We start from the raw sequence: 13,853 nt of genomic DNA, 5'->3' as shown, positions 1-13,853 counted from the left end.
TCGTTGGCTTAATGACCTAACCTCGATCATGCAGCAACTGACCTTTATAAGACATACCTTGAATTGTTCTACATCGAATATTAACCGTATTATAGGACGATCTGGACGGGAATGCATCCTCTGTTCGGTCTTGTAGGAGTCGATTGGTCTATCAAACGGACCATCAAGCCGCTACTATCGCAATCAGTGCAATCACGACCTAGTACTGCAAATGCCCCTGTCACAATAGTTGCAAGAACTTATTTCTATTCAAATAACATTTCAACAAAGCACCTTTCTTCTACATTTTTCCTATAGAGCTCGTTAAAATGTAACTAAACTTTTCCGTCCAACATTTGAGAAATTGTTCTTCCATTTTCCCCCAAACAAGATCCTAGACGAAGGTTTTTGCATATCGCTCAAATCAATCTTCATCGTTCTGGAAAAGCATAACGAGCAGCGAAGTGAAATTATGACCAGCTTCTGCATCCGCTTTTAGCACCCGCTTCGCGATGCTGTAAATTGGTAAATGTTAATCCGTGGCCCGCGTTCCGAGGCGTGAATGTCAAGGTCACGACATTGATTTCCCAAGAATCGTCCTAGCGATGCCCAATGACGGTCCAATGTGAACATTACCGGGTAGCAATTCCAAGAAGTTAACCTTTCATCTTTTGGCTATCAGCCAAAACAAAAAAATAGCTCTGCACAAAAAACCTGCAAAATACTGGAGATAAATGATGCCTTCTCGTTTGTCCGCCTAACCAGCCGCTGTCGCTGATGATAAAAAGATCAGAAAAACAAAACAAGAGGAAAACTTTGTAATTGTTTTTGTTCGCCCGATCAAACGCAGAGATGATCGAAAATAATGGAACGCTTTTGCGTCCCGATCGATAATAAAATCATTAGATCTGTTTTTCTCCGACTCATTGCACACTTCAGCGGGGAAGTTATTTCAATTGAACGGCTCTTCCGAATGACTTAACATTTGTTTCGGATCCGTTTCGCTTGCCGGCGCCAGAGCCAGAGCGAGCACGAGTCCTTTGGGTCTTGTTGATTGTTTTCGTACGGGGCGCTTTTTTGTTAGCCATGTCAACCTTATTTCCTCTTTGATTTTGGTGTCTCATTCTCCTGGAAAAGCGGGCACTTTGCTTACTTCAGACAAAAGCCCGATGTCTGTACACCTGCAGGGAGCAAAATAAAACGTTCAATCTCAAGTATGCTCCAAAGACGAAAGTCATTTACTCGACCCTCCGACACTGCGCAGCAACGTTCCCGACATGTGAAGGACAGGAGTCTGCTTTCAGGGAGTCTTGATGTCTGAATGACAACATCATTGCTGTTTGAGCATCCCGCAATGTCAGTAACCTTTCGGAAACGGTACGGAAAACAGGAAAACATTCTCCTCTATTCGTCCCAGTTCAATCACCTCCAGTTATCGAGTGAAGCGTTTGTTTGTTTTTCTTTCCCTACCCGTACGACCAATTGCTCCAATCTGTGTTGGAGCCCACCACGGCCACATTAGGATAGTGCTGGGGCGTATGATGGCGTACGCGTTTGCAGCCTACATTTGGCTGACATCAGCATCTATGCCAATCGACCGGCCGCATCGAAAAGCAGAGGACGATGAAAAGTTTTCGTTAATGTTTGATCGGTGACCTTTCGAGAGAACCGGCAAATTGGATGAGGGAGGGTCCACGCAATTAGCTCACCTAGCCCGACTTTTAAATCGAGCGCTGGCGGAACGAGGATCCAAGATCCAATTTCCCAACGTGCGTACAGAATAATTTACAACGCCCGCGACTCGTTAAGGCTCTATTGACGATGTTTTTTGGGGGACTCTCCGGGCACGCACACGAAAGGGAGAAAGGTTAAATCGTCATTGAACTTTCCATTTCCGACGCGACGCGGTTGTTGTTTTGTCTCCGGAACGATTTCCTAATCTGGGCACAATTTACGCGCTATTTGTGCTAGTGGGTGGACCGCGGTTGAGTTTGTAAAATGTACAACGAGACTGGGTGAGACAGGGTGGCGTCCGCTTAATGACGCGTTTGGGCGACGCTTAATATGCTCTAATTAGTCGGCACGGCAGCAGTTATGGACGCCGGGAGGTCTCAGGATGTTGTGAAATTGAGGCCAAACGATGGCACGGTGTCACTAGATTGGTTTTGTTTTTGTTCCTTAATTTATGATAATTGAACCAGGCTTGAAAGTACGCCTAAAAGTAATTGCTTTTAGGCTCTCGGATGATAGATGCGGCATGCAATGGACTATTAAATCTAATTTAAATTTCAATGTGATAGTCTTATATCTATCATGGATGTAAAAGGTTGAGATTGAGCAATGAGCAATAGCAAATTGCAGCTTTAAATTTACGCACGAGAACTGGTAGCAAAATCACCCATGAACTACCTACTTCCATTGTTTTGAAGGACATTTTGAAAGAAACTCTTGTTTCTAGCAACAATCGCCTCTATCTCATCTAAGTTCCAGCAACTTTTTTGCCTATAATCTTATCCTAGAATCTTTCAGCTCGATAGGCAGGCAATCCATCATCGTTCGGCCCTTTTCAACACCGCGCTCATGAGGACAAAACTTACGTGCACAATGTTACACATCCACTTCCCATTCGGTCGACCTCTTGACCTGCTTCGGCAAAGGAATGGACACCCCCTCCGCTTATCCCCGTCGAGTGCATTCGTGCAGTCAACAAGCAGGAAAATCAATTAATCATCATAATCATTCACCCGTGGCCAGCGCAACTGATGATGGGTGGAACGATGGGACCTGCCGTCGACCAGACCGTAGCAGCCGCCGTCCACAGCTTCACCCAAACGCGTTCCAGACTCCAAATGACCATCATTTACCGTCAATCAACGGGCAGTCAACGGGATCCGACCGTTTGTGTGTCCCGCACCCAGCACGGATCCATCATAACACAACGTCTTACGATGGACACGGCCGATCAAAGAGCACGGCCGCGCTGTACTTCTTCGTGATGGATGTGGACCGAATGAGATAAAAAATCAATTAGCACGAGGCAGCAGCAGCACGCGAGATCTTACCCATCCGCGCACACGCTCCACAAAACCATGCGTCTCCATCAGCGGTGTCAGCTTCTTTGATGAGTGTCGGTGGAAAATTTATGTGACATTCCAGGGAATGGAATGATTTGCGGACGAAATCGGCACAATTAACGGACCGAATTCCGGGATGAAACGAATGCACACACAGTGGCGTGAGGTTCTTGGGCGTTTGTTCATTATCAAATTAATTAGCGACGGAATGTGACGAATGCACACATTGCGAACGAATTCCGCCACTTGATCAATGTTTTCCCCAAAGATTTTTTATAACACTCGTTATTACAACACATACAGAATTCAATTGGGATGTTATTCTAGAAATTCGATTTGTTTAGTATAGATAAAGCAAAACACACACAGACAGGGACAATCACGGTTATTGAAACACAGAAAGGACACATGGACACAGAGCACAGTCACAACATCAACACAACAACCACACACAGTCTAACTAAGCCCTAAATGGGAGATGTTGTGTATGTCAGGGTCGTGTAAAACCAAAGGGGCACAAACAGTGTACATGGATGGGGTCAAGATGTATGCAAACTCACGGTTCCACTTCCTGGCTGTGGAGCGAATCGTCCGATTCCGGCACCAGCCCAATGCGTCCGTACGCACTGGTCGACGTTGGTGGTCGCAGATTTTTCGGCATTTCCGGGCCCTTCTTTTTGCGTCGGTCCGCCACCGTGTCTGCCTACTGCGGTTTGTTGCCTCTCTGCCGGGTGGCCAAACTTCCCACTACAAAATAGCTCACCCCTCTCGTCTACTGAAGCTCTGGTAAGGAAGTGGCGGCAAACGGGTAGTCGCCAGGGGATTACGTACTATTCCTGACAGTAGTACTAGAGACCTGAGAGCAGGGTTTGTGTTTGCGGCGATTTGATTTACTGCCCTTGGAGTGGTAGAGAGGCCTTCAAAGTCTAATTCCAACCAACAAACAGGGAAAGACCTGAAGGGATTTGTATATCTTTGCTTCTCGCTCTCTTTATCGTTCTCTCTCCGCTTCTTCTGATTGCTAATTTTTTATCCAAAAAATGGGTTACACACCCGGACCTTAGATCCAATATGGATCACACGCGTCCAACGGGTTTATCTTTGGTTTGGTATGAAGGCAATCGTGGAATATTTGTGTGTATTTTGAACGACACCCGGTTGATAATTTTGCGGGACTTCGGGTCAGGTTCGGACGCAGTCTTGTGCTAGTTGAAGCGGTGGCAGATGATGATGGCAGATGATGGCTCTACGTATTCGCAACTGCTTGGGTCCGCACAGTGAGATGGGTCGAACGGACTGGTGTGCCGTCGGCACACCGGTGCGAGAGCGTGAAACGTTTTGTGGGGAAAATCTTAATGATGATGGTGCGGTGGGAGATGGGGGTTGGGATTTGTTGCGCTTGGTTTTCTCGGTCGATTTTCTTTGTGCCTGTCTACCCTGCACTCTAATGCTCTAAACGTGTGCGAATGGGGATGATGCAATAAATATACGTTTTATGCTTGCCAATTGGTTATGCGAGCTGATTTTGGCATACAGAACGCGGTTGGCAAACTACCGGTTTCTACGCGCCCGGTATGATGGTTGTGGTGGTGGTGGTGGTAGTGGTACTAATGATGATGAGGATGTACTGCTGTAAAAGAAAATGGTTGAAGAGAAACTATTTTAATAATTTTGATTGCAGTGTTTATTTATGATTATTTTTTATGATGAAAGCGAATAATTTCAAAGTTACTATTTAAATGCGATTTCTATGTGTTAACTACTACTAAGACTACTCTTGTAAACAATCTTTTACCTTCTAGTTGTGAGATGTAATGAATTCTGATCCTAACATAAATATAGACTTCAAAAAGTCTACTTTCTACCCTCTAAATCAGGGGCCTCCAAACTTTTCAGCTCGCGGGCCGCATTGCTTCAAAAATAACTATGTTGAGGGCCATTTGACGCTAGCTTTAACTGATGAGTGAACGTTTAAATCTCTTTTTTACAACAAAATACTAACGATACTTGTACAGTTTCGTGTTAATAAAGCTTGATTTTTGTCTAAGAAAAGTAAAAAATACATTTTTATTTGAAAAAGTCATAATAACATAATATTTATATTAACTCTGGCAAAGTCATCGTGGGCCGCATTATAAGCTCTTGAGGGCCGCATGCGGCCCGCGGGCCGTAGTTTGGAGACCCCTGCTCTAAATGAATCTATTGCTAGGCTTATACTACTTCATGATACATAACCTCACACTTAAACGACACGCGAAGGGATGGAGTTAGCAAAAACCAAAAACAAAAACTTTTTAATTTTTCAACTAAAACTTTTCTTCACAAAAACACTAAAAAAACTAAACCCACACTAATCCACCGTCATCCTGCTGCACCTGTATAGCGGGAATAAACTTACTTTGCAGTACATTTTCAGCCGTCATTGCGCGATTGCCGTCGTGCTGCTGTCGTTGAGCATTTTGTCCACTAGCTGGAACAATACTTTGTTTATGTGTTTCGTGTTACGTTGTGGCACAAACACAAAAAAATGGGCACTGACCTTTGAAGCCCTTGCACACAAACACTAATGCACTTGGGGATGTATGGGATATGAGGTTTCCTTGCACGACACTCTTGCTCTTGCACTCGATCACACGCAGAGGCTCGAGCTCGCGTATATTAATACTCCCCGATCGGGGTACTATAAACGCATAAAAAGGAACGCAACTGAAGCAGTATCACAAAGGATCGGTTGTTTCTTCTTCTTCTTTTCACTAATTAGGAACAAAATGAGGGTCACTCACAGTAACTGTACGGTGCACACTACAAACTGATCTTCACATTAACACAAACACACATTGGACCGTTAGTTGTCTTGTAATATTCTTCAAAATTGCAGAGAGCTATTTCTGCAACCATGAGGTTTTTTACTTGCACTGATAATAAAATGGCGGGTATCACTTTCTGCAAATGAATTGTACACATTGAAGCATACAAATCTGGTTGCTTTCTGTCTCACTTCTTTAACACTAGCACCGTAGTAAAACAAATGTAGTTGGCTACCGATTTGTTTTACACAAAGCACACGAAAATCACGAACGTGACACACGCCACGTTTGTGGAAAACTTTACCGATCCAACCGGTACGCCGTACGACGGAAAACTAGCTCCAACGGCTAGCAATAAAACGTGGAGGATGAAATTTTCATAGCAAAGTGTTGGTGTAGCGTCCCGATTGCCCGAGATTGGAGCGATTCGGCCCGATCGCTGCACGACGGTCGATCATCGGCTGACTCGATCGTCTCGGATGTAACAGAAGATCGAACAAGCTGCAGTGTGTGTGTGTGATAGATCGAAGACGATTGTCGCTTCCTGACGATGACACAGTTTCTGAAATAAAAAAATGACAGTCAAAAATAGACAAAAAGAAAGGACAATCGATTAATTATTATCTTCGTCACTTTCGGGCACAATTGGAATGGTGCGTCGTTCGTTTGCCCCGGCGGTGGTCCGAAATTGAGCCACAACTAATCTTTAATGTTGTCTTAACCCAAACTGAGCGTACCGAACCTTATCTTCCTGATGCGAGGGTTTGCCTAGCAGGGGACAAAAAATACTACAACAGACAAGCCTTTCTGGAGCGCTACGAGGCACTAAATCGTATACCAATTATACAGAACCATTTTTCGGGCGCTTGGATGACAAGCGATAAGCCACGACTAGCTGGGCAGCTGACCCTGAAAGCATCCGGTGGTAGAGCCACAGCATACTTTCCTTAACTGTGTTGTCATTCTAGTGAAACAGTCTGGAATAACAAAGAAAAGTATAAACCACTGAAAGGGTAGGAACTTCCCAGAGTAACACTTTTCGAGAATTTGCACTTTTTACTTTACTTTTTTATTTTGATTTATTTTTACTTCGTGCCGCTAAGCTAAATACCGTATCTTTATTGGAGTTCTTCAACCTCTGCTTCAAAACAATGAAGCGATAAAATAAAAAATAACATCAACAAATGCCTTTTAATTCTAACGGCAAACTAATCAACTTAATTTTAATCGTTCGATTCTTCTTAGCAGCCAGCGCCAGAGGTGCTACCGAGAATAGCATCCACACGAAACGCAACACGCGTCATATTGTGTCATAAATTTACAAATTATTTACCCTTAGGCCGGGATCTTTAAGCAAAACGCTCGCTGTATGGTTGTGTTTGTGATAGGTAGTAGCTATTTGACCGAGGGTCAACATCATGACTGCAGTCGAAGGTTCGCACAAACAGTCTGGACCAGATCCAACGGGAGTAAAACCAGCGACTGGTAGAATAAAATTAGACAGACCACGCGCAGCTGCTTTGCTCAGATTTTGACGCTGCGCTTGAAGCTTCGGCAGACACGGATCTCATCAAAATAGATCACCGCCGATGACACGGCAAAACCGAGGGGCGATACGGTACGGCTGAACTGTCTGAGCTGGTGCGTCCAGTACTGGTATTGCTCGGCACTGATGCACCAAGACGCTTGCAATGCTCACTTTATTGTCTAATCCAGTCTGCCAACGCACAACACACAGAGTGAGCGAGGGAGATTTCCATGCTTCCGGCAGCTGAAACGGCTTGCCGATAATATTGCACCGAATATGTTTATAACATTCATAACACTTGAAGGTACTTGCGGTAGATTTATTCTATTAATCGAAAGAAATACATTGCCCCACCCTCGACCCAAACACCCTAAAAACTCGGCTCACCCATCGAACGTGCTAAATTTGGAACGAATGGATTCCTAACTTCGTTTGGCAATGGGTTTTGGTGCTAATGCCTCCATACCGTTCCAAACCATAATTACGGATCACAAACACACACACACACACTCACACACACATACCCATGAATAAACATCATTTGCAATCTCGAATGAGCTTCTTAAAAAAGAAATCTATAAAAATCCAATCACGTTCAGGTTCGGTACCTTCGCATTTAGGGAGTAATTGTAAGCCAAGGGTTTTGCTCCGTTCACGTCTAACTAACCTCAACGGCAAAGTTAACAGCGGTTAGAGCAACAAGAAACACGAGTTTTTATCCTTCAAAAACATATCAAAGCGTACGGAAAGGACCACTTTTGGAAATGGAAACATGGATAGGAGCAGCAAAACCAACTCCGAAGCGAACCAACTTCTGTCAGCTTACGTAAATGAGCAAAACGAATGACAAAGGATAATCAAAGACCTCGGTGGTCGGTTATGAAGAAGAAAGTTTTTCTTCCCCCTGCCTTAAAAAACTTTGCCCACACGTGAACTTCCAGAACGAACGAATGCTGGGACATCTTTGTTGTCGTACAAGATTTCTCATCTTCCAATTACACCAGGCACACATTGGATCCTTGTCAATCCTTCTTCAGAATGGCAAAAAGTTCTGCCAGGGAGTGGAACACCTTCGATGCTCTTGAACCTACTTCTCCTCCCCGTCTGATGATGAATCGAAACAGTTTGACTCTATAAATAGCACCGGTGATTTGATATGATACTGAAGGTGCATGATGCGCCATACTCCCCAAACAAAGCATCCACCTTTGTACCAGTCAGGTTTCGGGTAGAATGGCAATGCACAGAACTAACTCCCTCCCTTTTTGTATAGTTCACAATAGAGCGTTCTATTGTGCAAACCATACCGACTCGAAACGTAAGTCAGCATAAGTGTAACGATTTTCTCGAACAAAACAGTGCCCCTTGCCAATTCCCCTACACGGTCATCCATGCCCTCCTTGGTGACAAGTTCCGGTATTCCTGCACACACAAGTGACACAGATTCCTTCTGACACCGATTCAGTCAGCTGGAAGATTTGACGGGAACTGGAAGTCGCAGGGCCTGGGAGCGTAAACAGCGAGCCATGTCTACCATTTCTGGATGGTGTATGAAAAGATTCGGTCCGCCCTTGATGCGAGACCTCTCCATTTCCATTGCTCAAGGCTTATGTGTATGTGTGTACCATGTCTATCATCAGAATATCACCAAGAGCTGTCCTCTGTAGCAATCTGATGCAGTAGCAGAGCAGGATGGCTTGGGCATCCGGTAGGAAATTGAATGCACCTAAGCATCGGGAAAGCAGCTCGTGTGGATGTGTTGGTTGGGCTCCTTTGAAGGGATGCTCGCTGCCTACGGCAAATAACGGTGTCGGTTGGATGATGAAGAGAGCAGATCTTTTATTTATGAGTAATGTTTTCACTACACTGCTTGCATATAGCCCACAACACATGCTTCTGTGTGTTTGTATGTGCAAGTGTGCTGAAGTAAATCGATAAAGTTAGCTTTTTATAGCTCGGGCTTGTGCCTTTCTGCCCAACAGTGGAGTGAACTGTGTTCTTTGTAAAAATATAAACACTTTTCACTTGGTGTTTATGCTTCTGAATATGAGCACATCAATCATAAACGGGATGCAATCGCTTCTAAATGGATCTTCACACAGTTTGTTATCAATGCTTTTGAATTTCAATCATTGAGCGCCATTCCTCATCCCTTCAACGTCCCAATTACTATAAGCCGATTTCAAACGCATCGGAAGACGCAACGGAAGGCTCCACAAGTAAGTGAAGGGAAATCGCTTCCTAAAGATGGTCGCATTTCACATCACAGACGATTTGTTTGCTCCCCAAGCAGTTGTCAATGGTCCTTTGCTGAATTATTCATTTCACAATGATGATGATGATGATGGTAAGTGTCAAGTGACTGTTTGTTACTGTTTGTGTTTGGAGCTTTCCATTTCACCGTTCATTTGATGAGATCTCCCACGGTCCATGAAAAGGACTCACTTCCTATTTCTAACTTTGCTACCAATCAATGGAACTGTCACGCACTGTTTGAGGCATAGTTGTATGAGAATTATTTCTTGTTTTTTTTTGTGTAACCCGTGTTTGTAACATTGCAAAGAACTTTCAACTCCATGAGAAAAAACGAAATCTCATTAGAAATTCACCCCAAATGATACTTTCTCTCAACCCTCTTTGAGTCACAACGAAAAAAAAAAATGGAAAGGAAGTGTTGCTTTTAAGAAATCTGAAACGATGTCGTCCAACTTTTCCACTCTCCAAGTGTACCGAGGAACGGAGGCTTCATTCGTCCATAATACATAGCAATTTTCAAGCCTTAAATTTTCCCTTCTATTAGCTATGGGAAGCCACCGGAAGCATAAGAGGGCTTATTTATTTCGGAAAGAAAAACACACAGTTTTTCAATTTCCCACGAGTTGTGGTAGCAAAGGTTGCGACCGAAGAGCTTGTTTGATGGGTTGAGTATAAGATTTCTTAATAGAGTTGTTTATAATTCAAAAATAATGATGAAGTTACCCAAGCAACCTGTTAAGATAGCTTAGAAACATTTAGAGTGAATACTTAATTGAAGTTTTAATAAATTTATAATGGACCATAGAGCAGACCAGATTCTTTACTTTGGAACCGCCATTGATTTCCAATAGCTGTGAATTTCCCGACAAAATGTCAATTTGCTTTTATGTGTATGCTTATTCTCCGAATCTCAACCCCTACTTCCAATGCATTATTGATTTCAATAACTGGAAAAACATAGTCCAATTCGCCCAACAATGCTCCCGTCTACAGAAGCCTGCTCAGTGTTGGCCTTTCGACTCTCTACTTCAACCTAGTTCTGCCAGTCGATTGGCATACCTCCACCCTCCCCAAACATACATTGAGTCCTTCACATGGAAGTTCCAACCTAGGCTACGTTTTTTTTCCATCGACAGCCAGCAAAACGTGTGAACAGGGCGTCAACACACAAACACCGGACCCGGAGTTCCTGTTAACGTCTAGCAAAGTTTATTTATAGCATCCATTTGCACTTGAAAAACTCTTCATTCCGCCCGCTTCTATCTCTCCCCACTGCCGGTGTGTTCTTCCATGAGCCATCGATGTTTTACCAACGATGATTATGTGGCAAGAACAATAGCAACAGAGAGCGGGAAACACCAAATCACTACCATCGGCAAACGACTTCCACCGGCCTATCGAACGGGCGCATTAGAACGGGGCTCTGATAACGTCAACACTGCGGACGCTGTCAAAACGTCGAACGTCAATGCCTTTAACCCGTTTGCTGAATGGGGCCACAAGTTCCCCTTGCCGGCTACTCCCGGCAAAGGGAACCTTTTCACGGCCATTTCCACGTCACCGCAACAGGCAAGAGACGAAAGCTGAGGGAGCCTACCAACCGGTCGGTCCTCTGCTTTTCACAGCTCCCGACCGACCCCGACAGTGCCTTGGCGTGCCCATCCAGACCTGAAACCTTACAGCGGGCCGCGTGGTACGTATGAGTGAGGCTTTACAATTATTGATACGAACAGACAGAGGGAAGGTATGGCATCGGCATCACGAGGTTTTGTATTTCATGCGTGAAAGCCAGTAGACGGCCGCCAGTAAGGTAAGGGAGCCTTTGGCTGGAGTGTTAGTTGCTATTCGAAGAAATGAGATTATAAATAGTGTTCCGAGCGTCATGCGGGAGCGGTGAAATTATACCTGTTAGGGGGTAGAATTTCCCAACTTTTCATAATTTCCTATCGATCGCAGGTTCAGAATAGCGTCCGCTGAGGGAAGGAGACAACAACACGTGAGCTTCTGAAATAAACGTTACTTCTGGGGAAAGATCCATTAAGGATATTGAGACCTCCGATGGAACGATCTGTAGGCGTAATGAGTCTTTCGATGGATAGAGAGGCTTTAAGAGACTTCAGAGAAGTGTCATGCGACATTTTCAAAGTCATTGTTGTCTATACGTTGAAGTTCAAGTTCAAGCGCTACAATGGATGTCTACAGTTTCTATGAAGACTGGCATGCGCCTTTTGCCATTACCATCAACTTCCTAGAAAGCCTGACACCGAGAATATAGCATTATGTTCAATATGAAGTAACTTCATTGATGATTTCACAATCAACTCCGCGCTTGACCTGCCAGACATTGCTATGGAGCAATAATCGGCTTAAGTCTCTAACTTCTGCAAACAAACACACACAAAAAAACCATCTCTTATCGCTCATAGCAACAGTGGTATCGATTTTCCCTCGCCATCAGTATCTAATACCCTCATTATTATGCTCTTATCCACTCACATAAGCAGCGTCATATAAAACGTTGTTACAAATAAAGCCTTCCGCTCCATTCGGCATAATTGATTCCCCTCGCGACGACATCGGTCCAGCTGCTCCAGTAAAGTGGCTTAGCATGTAGCAAGTATACCTTTCTTTTTCCAAATTAATTGTTATCTATGAGCATCCCTCGTTAAGGCCGTTGTCCCCATTTTCTGTTTCCTTTTTGATAACCCTTTGAAGCACGGGAAAAGCCCCTCTAATTCCTCCTAAATATTTCCCGTCTGCCTAGCACGTCTAGGAATTCGGTGGAGCACTGGTGATATATTGAATTACTTACTCAGGACAAGCGTTTGGTAAATATTTAACTGCAGCCACACGTTAAATGCACTCTACGCAGAGTAACAGCGCCTGCTCGTCGAAAGAGCTGCCCGTGTTTCGGTAGAAGTAGGTACACGTGTACAGTTTCACAACGCCGTCAAGTGTGCATGGCCACGAACATCGATGAAAAGCAGGAAGATAGAGCGAAAGTTCATTCGACAAGGAAGGATACAATATTCCTTCTTACTTGAATACTTCTCAATATAAAACGGAGGGGGCAAAACGCCCGTGAGAACTCTTTGTAAATGGGTGTAAGTAACTTCTGAAAGTGTACGTACTGGTGAGCTTTTCAGAACATGGGAGTTTCGGATGGATGAAGGCGTTTGCTGTTTCCTTTTCCGCAGCAAACCTTTCAAATGCTACAGCCTTCCCCTTCGTCGTCCTCACCGGCACCGGCACTGAGGCCGGACGCGCTGGGCTGTTGCTGGGCTGGGCAAATGTTCTGGATGTTCATTGCCGGGCTACACATTTTCCGGGCGACAGTTTTGCAATTTGTTTCGCACTTTTTACGTTCGCAACGGTTAGTTTCACTTTTTGATTTCGTCCATTGTCGCACCGACTCACACCATCAATCACGCACATCAAAGGGCGAAGCTGGAAAACACTTTCGCTGCTTCTTCTCGTTACACAGCACAGGGATACGAATATTTTAGCACTGGCAAAACAGGGAGGAAAAATTACACGAATTTGTCTCTCGTTAGTGTAGCGTTGAGTACCGCTTTTGTGGTGTGCCCGAAAAACATCTCCCCTTTTGTTCACTTTTGCTGCCCTTCCACAGATGGCTCCCCACAATCAAAACCTTCCGGCTAGGTCTTCACGGTCTACTTGATTGCAACGGGGTATTTTGCGGACGCGTCCACACGCACACACATCCGCACACAATTCGCCACTAATCAAATCACGCCTACTGAGAGTTAAACGGGAAACCCTAGCGGGCCTAACGGCAACGACGGAGTGGCAGATCGACAAATTGACACTTTTGCACACGAAATCATACAAACAAAGAGCCGCTGGTGTCACTTTTGGTTTGGCCTAGGCACCACCACCAACCGTTGGGCGGAGGACGTTTTTGCACAAAAAAAAAATCAGCGCAGAGTTCTGCTACTACTTTGTCGGTGGTCCTTTCGGAGTTCCACGTTTCGCGTCCCGTTCACAGCGGTTCCGATGGCACACGGTGCTGGGAAGATGTCTGGGCAAGACGACCGTACCCCGCCTCCCCAGATAAGTCCAACAAGATACAAGATGATGGTAACAGAACGGTTCATCAAAACCATTCCACTCCGGGATGACCGGGAGCACCGTTGGACCACACCGTTGGACCAAGAGAACGCGCACCGAACTGAGGAGCATGTTTCT

General features: G+C 44.7%; 1 protein-coding gene across 3 annotated transcripts in view; it reads right to left on the bottom strand.

Moving 5' to 3' along the window:
- LOC120904683 (P protein-like) overlaps window positions 1–13,823 on the bottom strand; it is a 60,567-nt gene extending 46,744 nt beyond the window's left edge. For 2 of the 3 annotated variants that reach the window (XM_040314889.1, XM_040314886.1), the window contains exons 1-2: window positions 12,457–13,823; window positions 5,452–6,422 (exon numbers count right to left, since the gene is read on the bottom strand). Coding sequence is in view for 2 of the 3 variants with exons in the window: in XM_040314886.1 (XP_040170820.1) it covers window positions 5,452–5,476 (25 nt within the window). In the remaining variant the exon portion in view is untranslated. Of the gene's footprint in view, window positions 1–3,613; window positions 4,684–5,451; window positions 6,423–12,456 lie in introns of all 3 variants that reach the window. The other variant, XM_040314888.1, reaches the window with a different exon arrangement.
- Window positions 13,824–13,853: the final 30 nt, after the last annotated feature.

The sequence above is a fragment of the Anopheles arabiensis genome, chromosome 3 (genome assembly GCF_016920715.1).
Source record: "Anopheles arabiensis isolate DONGOLA chromosome 3, AaraD3, whole genome shotgun sequence".
Lineage (NCBI taxonomy): Eukaryota > Metazoa > Arthropoda > Insecta > Diptera > Culicidae > Anopheles > Anopheles arabiensis.
Note: the sequence above shows the minus strand (reverse complement) of the source record. Positions and strands in the feature narration are given on the sequence as shown.